Below are 15,696 nucleotides of genomic sequence, written 5' to 3'. Positions count from 1 at the left end.
AGACTGCAGCACAGTGGAAAAAACAAGATACCACCTAGAATGAGAGGAAGGTTGAATCCCAACTCTGCAGGTCACCAGCTTTGGGCTTGGAACTAGTCATTAACGTCTTCATTTTCATGAAGAAATATTTGATGTTTACTTTTTTTTTTAAGAGAGAGAGAGAGAGAGAATTTTTAATATTTATTTATTTTTTAGTTATCGGCGGATACAACATCTTTGTTTGTATGTGGTGCTGAGGATCGAACCCGGGCCGCACGCATGCCAGGCGAGCGCGCTACTGCTTGAGCCACATCCCCGGCCCCTTGATGTTTACTTTCATACTTTTCAATTTTGATGAAGGGAGACTTCACATAGAAAGCACCTCTTTTGTCATTTATTAATGAGCAATAATTCTTAACTCAATGTAAATAGTTTTTAATTTTATTTTACCTGAAATCCACTTCTCCTTTCCCTTTCAGCTTCAGGATGAGTTGGAAAAAGGCGAACGGGACAATGCAGAACTGCAGGAGTTTGCCAATGCCATTCTTCAGCAGATAGCAGACCACTGCCCTGACATCCTGGAGCAAGTGGTCAATGCACTGGAAGAGTCGTCCTGACCCTGCTTCGTGGGGAGTGACCAGCCCAGCAGCCCCAGAGAGGAGGCAAGAAAGGAAAACTATGAGGAATAGGCATCCAGGAACTTCTTAGCACCATACACTACAAACCACATGATGTCTTGCTCACTTGAAGAAGTGCGATTCCAGCCTGTTTGTACGTCTGTCATCTTGCTCCGCCTTTCTGCTTTAAATGTTGTCTCTACACTAATGTCCTTGACGTCCAAGGTGGTAAATGACCACATCTCTATGAAGAACTAGCCTCCAATCATCAGCACTGGGGAGCTGGGGAAGCTGGTGGCTCTGTTCTTAGAGGGCCGTGAAGTAGAGTCCACTCACCTTCCATCGTCCTCTGATGTGAGAACCAAATCTGAAATCTCCTCAGAGTTCAGCATGCTGAGAGAATCCTCACCGTGGGCCAGAGAGTTAAGTGTTGGAATATCACAATGGGAGCTTTCTTCTAAAAGGGTGTTAAAAAAAAAAAAATCTCAAAATGAGAGGAGGGAAGGAGATCAGAGACAATGGAAACCCAACTCTTCTCTTTATGGTCCTGTTTTCTTCTCCTGTGTAGTGTTTTACACAGGGGGTGCAGACAGGCTTCTTGCAGGCTTAGCAGGCATTCAACCCCAAGTTTTAAATCTTCATCCCAGTCCTGTCTGTCTCACTCTTCTTTGCTGTTCCTCAGTTCACAAGAGGAGGATGTGAACAGTTCTTCCCCTGCTCTCCCTTGTTTTTAAGACCCTTCTTCTTATGTTACTTCATCACTAGGTCAAATACCTCTGTTTGAAAGAGAAGAGGGGTGTGACACATGGAGCCCTGACATCACCACCTTCAGCCTTGCTGCTCTAGAAAGTGATCTTCTTTGGGTCAGTTAGGCTGGTTTCTCCGGAACATCTCCCAGTATGCTTTCTGCCTCCACACCCCTGTCCCCAGCTTCTGCTCTGCTGACATGTATGATCCATCCCTCACCCTTTTACTTTATTCTTGACTTCTCTTTCAGAATCACAGCCCCATGCAATACATAGAATCTTCTTTTGACAAAAGTTGAGTTTGACTTATCCCACATACATTCCCTCAATTATTTCTGAGAATATTTATGAAATGGCAACTGCATACAAGTCAACATGTTAGACACTCATTGTTGAAATGTCTTTTCAGTGAGGAAGAGATAGAGTGGATTCTTTGAGACATCTGATTGAGTCAAAGCAATAAAAAGCTTACCTGTCCCCTCCCTCAGCGTTTTTCCCCCCTTGCTGTGCTAGGAATTGAACTCAGGGCAGCACACATGCTGGGCAAGTATCCCCAAGTCCACTCCCCATCTAGAAAGTATCTTCTAGAAAAGTCTGTCACAAGTCAGCATTTCTCAGTATCATAGAATTGGTGGTTTGGGGTGACGGTCCTTTATTTGCCTGCAGGATTTGTGGTGGTTCAGAATTTTTGCTGTTGTTTCCTTTAAAAAGTGTCTGCTTGTAGACAGTGATTTCTTAACACATTGCATTCACCTCATGGAACTCAGCTCCTTGATGAAATCAGAAAGTCAACCCTACAGTAGCAAATCCAGTTGAAGAATTGGCATTTCAGGGGACATTTTGCCCAAGGCTTAGACAATGGTAGTTGTGTAAAATATATATGTCACTGAGAAATAGAGGGCTTACCCCAAATCTGGCCCTTTGACCACCTCTACCACCAGGAACCCCTGAACACACAAATCTTCTCATAACAGTTGCTAGAATAAATGTTTTTGTCTTGCATTTTCTCCTCTGTCCTTCCCTAGTTACTCACTGAGAGTTCAATGCTGCCTGTGAAGTCCACTGCATTACTTAAGCATTAGCCCATTGATTGCCCAATGGGATCTTCACATAGTCAGGTCTCTAGGTTTCCTCCTTCCCTGCCATAACACAGTCCCTTCCTACTTGAGAAGCTGTGGAGTTCCTTATCAGAGGTTTAAATGTACTCTACTCATAAACCTTTCACTGAGATACTTCCTGATGGCTGAGCTGGGCACAGGGGCTAGATGGTAAGTGGTGGTCATTGGTGGTCAGTTACCTCAGTTCTCTTTATTTACTGCACTTCTCATAAATCATAGAGAAAGCCCTCAGTATTTCAGAATTGGAGTATTAGAATCTCTTTACCCTCTGTAATGTAAAGAACTGAGGTATAAAAACAGCTTCACAGGGCTACAGCAGAGCAGAGAAAATGGGAGAAGAGCCCATGTCCACAGAAGCAGCCTGGCACAGGCACTGGCCAGCTTCTCTGGCTAGCAAGGGACAGCATCAAGAGGCTTCCCTAGACCCACCCCTTTGGCCCTTCTCATCAGAGGCCATGCTTGGCACCTTGCCTATGTACTGTATTTATCACTGTCCTCTTTCCCCTTTCATTTCAGTCTTTCCCATCACTTCCCTCCAGAAAGACTTAGGAAGCCCTTTGTGACAGGTGCTTCTGGGAGGAAAAATTTCTGGGACAGACATCAGCTGTCTGGTATCTATGCACCATAGTGGTAAACTCCTTGATCCTTCTTGGGTGATGATCTGGCATCTCAAATGATTGTGGGGACAGTTTAGCTAAAGTTAACAGTGAATATGGCCTGCCTTTATATTGCAGGGGCACAGTTAATTTGGTTTCTATCATTGAGAGCATCTTACTGAATTTAGATAATTCATAGAGCTAACACCTACTAACTGCGCAACTCCCATCACACTGGGACTTGTTCCATGACCCTCTGTCATTCATAGTTTCACAAGGCCACTCACTGATCCAGGAGGTTTATTGCCTTAAGGACTCACTGCAGGTTGCCTACAACCTTCCTCACATGTATCCATCCCATTGTCAAGTCTGTTGCCCTTTAGCACTTCACATCTGCACCCCAAATCGAGATCAGGCATGAGGAGGACTAGAAAGAGAGGGTATAGAAACCAACCTGGGACTCATGACAGAAGAAATACCATGTGAGTTTCTCATTTTTTCATATACCTCTATCCCAGGTATTCATTGAGTCATTGGAAAAGTGTCTGAATTGAGATTTACGAAGACACGTATACCATTTGAAAGGGAAAAGACTTCAAGTGAGCTTTAACATACTAAGAAATATGAAGGGAATCCCCAGATCCACCTCAGCACTAACTTTTGTTCTTGTTTGTATCTTACTGTCAAAGAATATCTAAGTGAGTCTCTCTTCCTTAAATGTGGGCTTTAGAAATACTAGGAAAGCAGACTGGACCTAAGACCACAATCAATGTTGCTAGTGACAATGTGACTTGCAACTTTTTGTCAATTGAAATCTATTTGGTATTCCATGAGGAGCTCATTGGCTCACCCACTCCCCAGAATCAAAAGAGGGAGGGGAAGTCACCACAGAGTTTAGTCCACTGATGTTCTAACATCCCATCCCTCATTGAGGGTCCAGATTGGCATTTGGACTTGCTATTAGGGAATCCTGCTGGCCCCAGACACATTGTGCCCACCTGTTTGACTGCATTACTTACGCATCGGCCTATTGATTACCCATGGCGTCTTTGAGGAAAGAGCAAAGCAAGAAATACTTCACCAATAGAATGTGACGCTCATGTGGCCTTTCCTAAGTCCCAGTGGACCCTGTGTCAGCAGTGTCAATGACTTTCACATCTGCCTCCCCAGCCTTATCTCCCTACTGCAGAGATCAGACCTGAGGAAAAAGGGCAAGAAGAGAATGGACTGCGTGGCAGCAAGCCGCCCTCTGCAGAGCCCACTGTCCAACCCTCCACCACTGCCAATCCCTGGGCTTCTCAGGAAAAGACTGGAAACATTCAAAGAAATGTTTTTTTAAAGAATCTGCAATTTTCCCCCATGTGAACTAAGACAAGAAGAAAACATGCATTATAGGGGAATCCTTCTGAACAAAATGGCTATCTTCACCTACTCTTTTTAAGCAAAAACTGTTTCCAAACTTTTTAGTGTCAAAACTGTAACCAAGTGTCTCCTGATTTTTTCCAATGTGTTTGGCACGTACTGTGACCCTGTTGTAGGTATTTCTCCTCCTGCCCCTTTCGGAAGAGAAGTGGTTTTAAGGATTGATTTGAGGGAGTGGACTTCTGACACATCCCACCTCCTCTTTCGTTTCTCTGCTTGTTGATATTGTCTGTGTGATCCAGAGAATCGGGGCAATTACTTTGTGTCCATTGTTGAAAACATTAAAATATTAAAAAGTAGTTGTAGAACTGAAAAATTAAAAGAGCTGTGTTTTTAAAATGCAAACCAATATCATTTTAATAAAGGAATTCAAGCTATGGGGCAGCCAAACTCCTCCCCGTCCTCCCTTTGGCCAAGGTGGCAGCCTGGCCAGCCCCTTGGGAAACACAATGACCATACTCCAGGTAGGTGACTGCCTGGATGCAGCTGACAACTGCTTAGTCAAAGGAATGAGAATCTGGGGGTTCAGAGACTCAATTGTGCCAGGATTTTCCTATATATCCTCAGGACCTCTGAGTAGAGGTTTTAAAGTTGATGACCCAGAAGCACCCTCACCCCCATGTTGGTCCCAGCCCAGTGTGCCTATACTGTGTGGTAACCTGGGCTTGACTCTGAAGCCCTTGCCTGGCAGGCCACAGGACCTCTTTCCTGCCCACTTGGTGCTATATCATCCAGTGACCATCCAACAGGGCCGACATTGGCCTGCCTGGAGCCTGCGATCCAGGTGCAATGGATTGTACTAGAACTCAGTTCCTTCTGATTTCAGACCCTAGACTTCCTTCCCCTGAAGCTTTTTAGACCCCAAGTTGCCTGGGTCTAGGCACTCTCTCTTGGCCCCAGAGATGCCATGGTCAGGAAAGGAAGTGAACCATGTTGGAGTGAGATAATCCACTCCTCGACCAGAGCACTCCAGCCCAGCCCTTCTTTCCATGCCACAACAGTATTGCATCCATCCTCTAAAGCAGCTAGACCTACCTGGGGCACATACCAACCTTCTGGGCTGGTCTGCCTCACTGCAGGACCAGGAACCTGCCATGTACATCAAGATGTCCAGGATGGGGACTTAGGATTGACTCCCCTGCTTCGGAAGAGACGTGTTGCACTTTAATGGGGAGCTGGGGAGCACTGGGTACTGGCTCCTTATAGCTTGAGTCCCTTTTGGTAACAGCAGCAGCAGCCTAAATGGTGGTATCTGTGATCCAAACACACCTGCTGCCTTCAACTGTACATGTGTGTGATTGCTGGAGTCGTGTTGCCTACCAGATAACAACATTACAATGAAATTGTGTTCTGTTCAACTTTGCCTTGATAATTATTGTAAACACTTTGTTTGTTTTTTCTTTTTTATTCACAAACTAAATCCATCAGGAAATTATAAAGTTATTTAAAAACAGTGTGTTGCATCTTTCTTTGATTTTCACTTAGTCTCATCATCCAGGCAAGACATTTCCTGCAATGTTGAAAAGACAGGAAAAGGCCAACAGTCCCCAGGACGTCCAAGGTTGGGAGGACTCACAGTACCCCTCAGGCCTGCTGGGGTGTCCTCATCAGAGAAAGTCACATTTAGGTTCCCTGAACTCCAGTTATCTTTCAAAGTCTTTTCCAATTTCCTTTTTCCTTCTTTACACCTCAGTGTCCACATCAGGTTCTCCATTTCAGATCTGATTATATTCCAGAGCTTAGAAGAATCATCTGCCACTTGGGTAGTGGAGTTGTTCATGCTGAGGTGGCAGACCAGGCAGGCGTGGTCATGTCTCAAGAGGATTTTATTCAGAACTAAGATTTCCACTTCAGTGGGGAGTGCCCTGATGTGCTAGATCAGCCAGCAAAGTGTGAACACTATGAGTAAAAAGGAGTCAGGAGGCACCCTGTGTGAAAATGGCTGTAATTGTCAGCTCTTGGTACTGGTCTGAAGTCTTATGCACAATAAGAAATGATTCTAGGGAATTTATTTTATAGGAATGAGTTTTCTTCTTAGCTTCATGTCTGTGTCTACCCTGAAAAGGAATTGGCAAGCCTGCTTTCCGCATTTCCTTCCTCTCCTGTGTAAGCTATGATGATGCCCACTGAGTGGGTCTGGAGGACTCAGGTACTAAGAGTCAGGCATCTATTTTGTGGGGAGGAGCATACCAGGGATTGAACTCGGGGGTCCTCGACCACTACACCACATCCCCAACCCTATTTTGTATTTTATTTAGAGACAGGGTCTCACTGACTTGCTTAGCACCTGGTTTTTGCTGAAGCTGGCTTTAAACTCACAATCCTCCTGCCTCATCTTTTCAAGCCACTCCAATTACAGGCATGTGCCACCATGCCTGGCTCAAGCATCATTCTTCTGGCAGGCCTCCTAGTGCCCACTGTCCCCTTCTCCGTCTCTAGACAGGTGGAGGAGCACTTGGGAGGCAGGGCACTATGTACAGGCCTGAGAAACCAGTGTTGCCCATGATTTCATCATATGAAGCAGGAACAATTTTAACAATTTACTAGCAGAACGTGTATCATCCCACACAACATAAAATCACAACCACAAGCAGATGTGTCCACAGAAAGCTGTCAAACTACACGGTTTCCAGGGTTTTCCATTCATCTTTTTTTTTTTTTCTGTTTATTCACTCTGTGGTCTACCAGCACTCAATTGCAGATGAGTGGATACAAGGATCATGGGTTTGAGGAAAACGTATGAGCAGAACTTTCCATTGAAAATTCCATCCATTAACTTGGGGTTTTCTCTAAATTGGGAAAATACCACCATTATTTGATTTTTTTTTTTAGGCAGAATATCTCAGGCTGACCCCAAAATGACTAAGAACTCATTAGGTTCTAGTGAGGAGAGAGGCTCTGAGGAAGCTGGTCTGAGATCCACAGGCTTTCCTGGGTTCTGGAGACAACCTTGGACTTTTGACTTTTCAGTCTCCCTTCTGTAAAATAAAGCCACAAGTCATAATGAAGGTAATACATGATTATGTTTTTCCTTTTTAAAAGCTCCATCAAGAGCATAAATTATAAAATTCATTTTCACATCTACAGATTATTTTAAAATAATACATTGTGTGTTGGAGAGGGGGCAACACAGAGGTTGGCCAGTGAGTCAGTCATTGAGGCTGGGCTTTGGGTACATGAGGTTCATTATAAAACATTCTCCCTACTCATGTATGTTCATAATTTTCCTGAATACGCTATCCTTGTCCCATCACCATTCATGGACTTCCCCCGGTACCCAAGCAATTGCCATTCACAAATTGCCATCAGAGCATTTGGTTCACTACTGGGACTCCTATTTCTAGGCACCAGAGACACAAGGACCAGTAGCTATGGTCTGTTTGCCATCTGCCAGGTTTGGTTCTGAAAACTGGGCATGGTTTATCCCATCTCATCCTCACAGTAACCCTAGGAGGGAGGTCTTGTTACCCCATTTTGCAGATGAGACACTGGTTACACAGCTGTCCCAAGGACAGACAGCTGGGATGTGGTAAGGCTAGAGCTCAGACCCAGCTCTATCTGCCTTCTATTCTTCACCACAGCTGTCACCACTTCCCATCTGGGGAGAAAACAAGTTCCAGGCACACCTGGTGTGAGAGGCAGGAGCAGCAGTGCTCCTGAGATCCTCAGCTTGGACCTGGCAAGATGAGTTTTGCCATCAAAGACATTCAAGGGTGAGGCGAGGCAAGGACACATGAGCAAAAACAGGGAGGTGGGAAAGTATGTGGGGACTCTGGGACAGCCAGTGCCCAGCATGGACAGATAAAGCTGAAGAGGAAGGAGGGGACATGGTGCCATATTTGTGGTGTGGAAGGAGGTGAGATAGGCCCAGATGTTGAAAGGCTCCCATTGCCTAAATGAAAGGCCATCTTGGGAGAGCATCACCTCATGCCTGCTGCCTTCCACCCCTCACTGGCTCCTCATTAAATAGGAGCCTTCCAGGGGCTGATATTTTTTTAAAAAAGAAAGAAAAGGTGCTTCTCCGTCTTCTTCCCCAGAGAAGCACCTGACCTGTCAACACTGGATAGTTAGCAGCCTTGCTGACCTGAGGAGGGTGGAAGACCCCTCAGGCCATGAAGAGAGAAGCCAGCTGGGAGGGCAATGTGGAGGGTCCTCTAAGGATCACACATCATCTTTCAGCACAGCTACCACTGCATGCCAGAAAGGTGGGCCCCTAGCAAAGTTGATCTCATTTAATCTTCAATTATTCCACCAGGTGAGTGTTACCACTGATTTTCTGATAGAGAATCTAAAAATCAAAGATTTTTTTGGCCTCTTCAACCTTGCTTGTGAGGCCAAAGAGCTTGAGCCATGCTTCTTTTAAAAGAGTTGTGCCAGACTTGGCAGCACACGCCTGTGATCCCAGGGGCTCAGGAGGCTGAGGCAGGAAAATCACAAGTTCAAAGCAGTCTCAGCAACTTGGTGAGACCCTGTCTCAAAATTTAAAAAAAAAAAAAAATACAAAGGGCTGGGAATATAGCTCAGTGGTAAAGTGTCCCTGGGTTCAATTCCCAATACCAGAAATAAAAAGGAGAGTCGGATGTGTGCAAAAAAACGTATCCATTAGATGTCTGAAACCTCCTTGCCAAAAAGCCGTGTCTGGTGGAATTCACTATCAGGAGATAGTTCCTGTTTGGTTTATCTTGGGTCTGAGTTTTTTGTTTTGTTTTATGATTTTGTTCTTAAGTGTTGTCAGAAATGAGGTTTTGGTCAGGATCTGTTTGTGATCTTAACTTGGACCTGGAGTTGTGCACCATTTAGTGGGTTGGCATCCCGAGGCTCCTTATTGTGCATTTTGTGCAGTGTACGTGTGCTGTGTATACAACCCAGAAGCAAAAACTTCTGGATGTCAGTTTTGCAGCCACTGCTGTCCCCACAGTGGCCAAGGCCAGGCCTTAAGATAAATAGTATCCCTGAGTGGGCGCCCAGAGGTACTCCACATTTTTCCATCCCAAAGTTTTTCTCTGGTTTTTATCCTAAGTACTGATGTCAGATGATCCTGAAGCTTTTAGGAGCTATCTGGCCCTTTAAGGAAAAAGAAAAGAAGCAGATAGCCTTATTGTCAGATTGTCATCATGGACATTCCTATGGGGCGGGCTGCCTAGACGAGGCCTGGTCCAGGAGGAGCTGTGCCTCTCAGACAAGGCTGTCTCCAGGCTCTATGAGGCCTGTGGGGGACAGGAAGAACAGGATGCTCATCCTGCCGAATAGCAAAGAATCAGCTGCCTGATTTCCGGTCAGAGTAGGGACGAGACTGGGAAACTGGGCCTTGAATATAAAGGCTGGTGGGCCAGGAATGGAGAAGACCTGGCTGCCACCCTGGCTTTGCTGCTGACAAGGGGTGTGGCCTGGGAGAAGTTACCAGATTTCTTTGAACTTCAGCTTTCTTATTTTTAAAAGAGGGGTGGTGATGCTCACTTCCAGTCACATAATACCTAAATAAGAGAGGAAGCAAGGAAAGCATCAAGCCCCATGACAGCATTAGATGGGTGCCCAGCAGCTATTCCTTCCATTACATTTGCTCAGGTGAACCAACACACTTGCTTGGGAAACTCTCGGGGCAGCATCGGCCATATGTAGGGAAGGTCATCACCATGGCTGAGGAAGTCCCCCTACTGTTTTGCCTAAAACCTAGATCTTTAGGAATGCAACCACAATCTTTGTAAAAAGTCATCCCAAGCTGACCAGATCCTACTTCGAGGGCCGTTTCCAAATCCTCTGCAGATACAGAAATCATCTACAGATGGGAAGGCTGAGGCCTGGAGTGGAGAGTGTCTTGGAAAGGTGAGGGAATGGCAGATCTCTTTACCCTAGCACTGCTCCCAACTCCCTCCCTGTTCCCAGTGAGCTCAGGAAAGCTAACTGGCCTTGATGATGTCCACTTGTTATCCCTCCCAGTCACCCCCAAGACTCAGGCAAGAGCATCACAAGTTTGAGGCCAGTCTAGGCAATTTAGCAAGACCCTGTCTCAAAATAAAATTAAAAGGAACTAGGATGTAGTTCAGGGGAGAGTACCCCTGGGTTCATTCCCATACCCCCCAAAAAAGGCCACTCAGGAAGGCTCTGGGCCTGTCTTCCTGGGAGGCTACTCCCTGGGCAGAGGCCACGGTTCCCACCCCCAGGGGAGTCATATGCCAACAATCATATTGTTCCTGAATTAGGAGGGAAAAAACCCAGATGCCAATCGGCCTGCCTCATCATCTGGGGCTGCGTTGTCCTCCTGCAGGGATGGCTCCTGAATAGGAGCTTTGTCTGCCCCTGGCTGTTAGTCACCGCAACAAAAGAGACCCAGGGAGAGCAGAGCCCAGCATGGGATTCTTTGGCCAGGACATCACGTCATGGAGTGCAAGCCGCAGCATACAAACAATCCCTAGTTCCAATAGTTCTGAACTCTCCTACAGGGACTAAAATTTGCAAAAGGCACTCAAAGTGTCCCCATTCAGCCTCCAAAGTGAGAGGGACTTTGATCTTCACCTCCCTCCACCCAGATCACCTGGCCTGATCTCATTCTCCTGTGTCCTCATTGACCACAAGCCCACTGAGGGCTGGTCCTTTCTCCTGGGTCCTCTGCAGGCCCCAGCACTGACCTGAGCTTATCAAGTGCTTAGGGCCACTTTGCTTCCTGCAGGTTTCCTGCCAGCTTCTCACTCCAAGACACTCTTTCCCACAGCTAGCCCAGTTTTAGCCCATGACGTTGGAAATGTATCAGTGCCTGAAATATTAACCAGGATGTCATGAACCACACTTCCCCTGGGGACAGGACAGGTCAGAACAAGCCTGGCCCGCAGTTACCTGATGTCGCGGGGAGTCCCGTCTGCTGCCCTAGCTGTTGGAGTCCTGGTTTGCAGGCCAGGGTGTGGAGCTCTGTTCCCTCCGGGGGCCTGGCTGCATCCTCCTGTGGTAACAGCTGGGAGGGAAGCAGCTGGGCTTTGACCTGAGAGCCTCAGGATCCTGTTTGCTTTTATTATTATAAGGTGTTAAAAGTCATCCACACATTGACTGCGGCCTACTCTCCTCCCCGACTCTGAAATCCCTGCTCCTGTGCCCCAGGCCTCTATGAATTTTTATTTCCTCCTCGCAGTGGCCCTTGAGCACTCTGCTAAGGTGCCTTCCTTACTCTAGGGAAGCTGAACCCTGCCTTGGTGAGAGAGCTCTGACTGCAGTGCAGGTATCAGTGGTTCTTCAGAGGAAAATCTTGATACTAAAGGGCTCATTTAATGTTCTGGAAACTTGCCAAGGACTGAAATGCAGCCAATCTTTCTATAGAAAGATTGAGAGAGAGAGTGCATATGTGTGTGTGTACAGCTATCCAACCTAACTCTGTGTCCCTCCCCCGCCACACACACACACACACACACACACACACACACACACACACACACACATGCACAAACTCTGGCCAAGGACGAGGGTCTCCATGTTATAAAGGAAATGAGTAAACAACTTCAACATTTTTGTTTCCCTCTGAGGCTTGCAAAGAAGGTGTTAAGAGCAAAAGATTTAAATCACAAACTTTATGAAAAGCCAAACAGCCCAACGTGTGACTCTTGCCAACTTGGATGGAGTCTTTGGGATAATGCTACACTGAGCTAATCCAGAAGGAATCAAGTGGAGGAAGACAGCAGGGTGGGAGTGAGCCAAAGCGTCCAACCAGGAAAGACCGAATGGGGGCTGCTGAGCCTGAGAGCCACCCACCCACCCAGCCACCAGGGAAGGCTGGTGTGGTAACCCAGACAGGGGCTTTAAACTATGCTTTTATCTACCTTCCCTTATACAATTACCTTAAGAAGGGGAACCTCATTCATGCCTCAGGGGCTCATAGCCAGGTATGGAAAGTCTATGCCGAAGAGACCCAGAATTGGCCAAAATTGCCCTTAGAGACACACTGGCTAAACAAGCAGAGAGGGCAGCCCAGGCGACTCACCCACCAGGCTCCTCAGCCCTGAGGACACCCAACCTGAGGCTCCCTCTCTCCTCCAGAGACTGGTTGCCTCTTCCATGGGACAGGGACCATGCCCAGCATCTCACAAGACACACAACCATCAGGGCTGGGGATGTGGCTCAAGTGGTAGTGCGTTCGCCTGGCACGCATGCGGCCTGGGATTGATCCTCAGCACCACGTGCAAACAAAGATGTTGTGTCCGCCGAAAACTAAAAAAATAAATAAATATATATATATTAAAAAAAAGACACACAACCATGAATAAGGACCTTGCTTGGAGGGAGTTCTAAAACCAGTAAAAGAATCAAAATGCAGACAGGAGGGGCTGTGGCTGGGGCTCAGTGGTAGTGCACTTGCCTGGCATGTGTGAGGCACTGGGTTCAATTCTCAGCACCTCATATAAATAAATAAAATAAAGGTCTACCAACAACTAAAAAAAAAAAAAAATTTAAAAATGCAGGCAGGAATCTACAGTGAACAACATAATTTGGGACAGAGTAGGGGAAGGGACCAACCAGAAAAGACTTTATGGTGTACAGAGAACCACTCCTTCCTCCAACCCAAATTCTTCTCCATCCTGTCTTCCCATGGTGGATCCACCAAGTTCAGGAACCACACACCAGCTCAGCTCCTGGACCTGATGTTTCCACTCCTGAGTACTCAGCATGTCTGATCACTGGTGATCTATGTCATTGATCTTGGAAGTGTCTCATGACTCCCACACTGGTCTGAGCTTGCTGAGGACCGGAGGCTTCTTCACCTCTTGCCCTGTGGACTTGGGACAGCAGCCACACTAGTCTACACATCGTACCACTGAGCTGACCCCTCTGGGTTTTTTTGGCTTCGGAGAAACAGGAAGACCTAGCATGGTGGCAAGGGACCCACGCAGGCCAATGGGCACACCCCAGTGCTTCTCTCTTTCTGGCCAGTTGGCCTTCAGTGGCTGCAAGATATCAGGAGGCCCACGGATCTTTCTGCTTTTATTATTATAAGGTGTTAAAAATCACCCACACGGTTTGGGAATGGCCACCGAATTCTAAATCAACTCAGCACAAACTCCTGGGTGGACTGAGGGACGCCTTCCCCAGAGTCTGCTGCCTGGAAGATCTGAGGCTTGAGGCCTGGGGACCCCATCTAACACCTTTGGAATCGCCCCCCCCCCCATCTATGTGTGTTTGCAAGTGTCTCTGTAAATAGCCACTAAATGCTCTTGGCTGGGAATCTGTGTCTCCAGCCAGGGCTTCTATTAAATGTAATTACTTCCTCCTGGAGTTTCTTTGAATTCTCCTCCTGAGAGGGAGGGGGAGGAGGGGCTACTCACACTGGTGGGGAAGAAATGCCTGCCCTCCCTGCACCCCTGCCCTGCGCCCCCGCCCGCCCCGCTGCACCTGCCCACTCAGAAGGCTCCTTGGGGACAGCCACTCCAACCCCCAGCAGGGCAGCCCTTGCCTTATTTTCTTTCTCTCTCGTTTTCTCCTTTACTTAAAAAGATTCCACCACAAAAATGTTTCCTTCTCTTTCTCCATACATAGAGCCACCAGGATCAGGAAACCGCAGGGGCCGGAATGGCCCTGGCCTGTGGGCCGGAGTCCTCCCTGTTGGGGTGTGGACCCGGGGCAGTTTCAAGGTCGGATCTGTTCCCAGAAGAGCCAGGAAAAGAATTTTTCCTGGGTCTCCAGAACACAAAACCCAGCTGTTTGCTGCTGGGCCAGGTAGGTGGAGGAGTTTCCTGCCCCAAACCCCAGGATTTATTTTCTGCCTCTCTCACCAGCTCTCTTGGAGATGCCTTTTAAGGTTTGCTGAGATGTGTTTGTCTCCAGGTTTGTGTCGGTCACTGTTAACTGTCAGTTACTTTAGTTACCAAAGCAAACCCACGTAGGTCCCCACTTTGCATCTCCCACCCCCACCCACTAGGGTCCGCTAACTTACTAGGGACCTCCCACCCTGCATGGGGTCTCCTGGTACTTCCATATCAAGCTTCCATATCCTTGACATTTGCTTGATTTTGTTGTTGTTGTTGTGGCCCTCTTGGGATTTTAAAAATGAGAATTAGAAGGCAGTTATGTACACGACTACCTCAATAGGAGGTTATTTTTAAGAGAACATACAATATTCTTGATCAGTCACCAGGCCTCCCAGCTGCCATGTCAAAGAACTATACGTGAAGTGCATATGACGGGTTAGGTACTAGGCTAGTCCTTTATGTCTGTGGCTGGCGGCCAGTGTCCACATTGCACACCGACGCTGAATGAGACCACGCCTCCCGTCTGTTTTGTCATCAGTATGTTCCTGGGCATAGAAGATGTCTGGAGAGTCCTCCTAGATGTTACTGAAACGCATTCCATGAGGATGGAGGAAACAGGCCACCACTCCTGTGGAGTCACACTGACCGGCAGTGATGGGGCAGACTGCAGGCCAGGCCTTCTGACCCGGAGCCCAGGTTCCTCCTCCCCGGTCTTCCACAGTCCCCACATCGTCTCTGAATGCAGCTGGTGGTGCTCTATCAAAGGCCACTCCAGATGGTACGGTAGTCCTTGAAAAAAAAAAATCAAATACAGAAATCCCACTTCTGAGTATGCATCCAAAAAAACTGAAAGCAGATTCTCAGAGGTATTTATGCACCCACGTTCCCTGCAGCAGCATCTGCCGTGGCGAAGAAGAAACAAACTGTGGTATATACATATGTGTCATGGAGATTGATTCAGCTTAAAAGGACTGTAACCTGGACACATGCTACAACAAAGAGGAACATGGAGACGCTGCCGAGAGAAACAGGCCACACAGAAAAGGACAAATATGGCGTGACCTCACTCACCTGAGGTATCTAAAAGAGACAGATTCACAGAGGCAGAAAGCAGTCTTTTGGCCTATTCGTGACCCCTCACACAAGCCCTGGGCACCTGGGGCTGGAGGGAGGAGAGACTGGGGAGTGAGGTGTTGAATGGGTACAGTTTCAATTTGGAAGATGAAAAAGTTCTGGAGAGGGATGGTGGTGATGGTCGCACAACTTCGTGAATGTACACAGTGCCACTGAATTGTATTCTTAAAAATTGTTAGGATGATACAAATAATGGTTACGATGGTAACTTTTATGTTATACAAATTTTGTCGCATAAAAAATCAATTTAAAAAATAATAAAAGTCGGCTGGGTTGTAGCTCAGTAATAGGGTGCATGCTTAGCATGTGGGGGGCCCTGGGTTTGATCCCCAGCCCTAATAATAATAATAATAATAATA

The 15,696-nt window shown here is 47.0% G+C and overlaps 1 protein-coding gene across 14 annotated transcripts in view; it reads left to right on the top strand.

The window, feature by feature from the left end:
• The window catches only part of Erc1 (ELKS/RAB6-interacting/CAST family member 1), a 502,961-nt gene extending 497,030 nt beyond the window's left edge, over window positions 1-5,931 (top strand). For all 14 annotated transcript variants that reach the window (XM_040281166.2, XM_040281167.2, XM_040281165.2 and 11 more), the window contains one exon: window positions 459-5,931. In XM_040281166.2, the coding sequence (XP_040137100.2) occupies window positions 459-596 (138 nt within the window). In that variant the 3' untranslated portion in view covers window positions 597-5,931. The remainder of the gene's footprint in view (window positions 1-458) is intronic.
• The last annotated feature ends 9,765 nt before the right edge of the window (window positions 5,932-15,696 follow it).

This window comes from Ictidomys tridecemlineatus, chromosome 6 (genome assembly GCF_052094955.1).
Source record: "Ictidomys tridecemlineatus isolate mIctTri1 chromosome 6, mIctTri1.hap1, whole genome shotgun sequence".
NCBI lineage: Eukaryota > Metazoa > Chordata > Mammalia > Rodentia > Sciuridae > Ictidomys > Ictidomys tridecemlineatus.
This window is presented reverse-complemented; position numbering and strand designations above follow the sequence as displayed.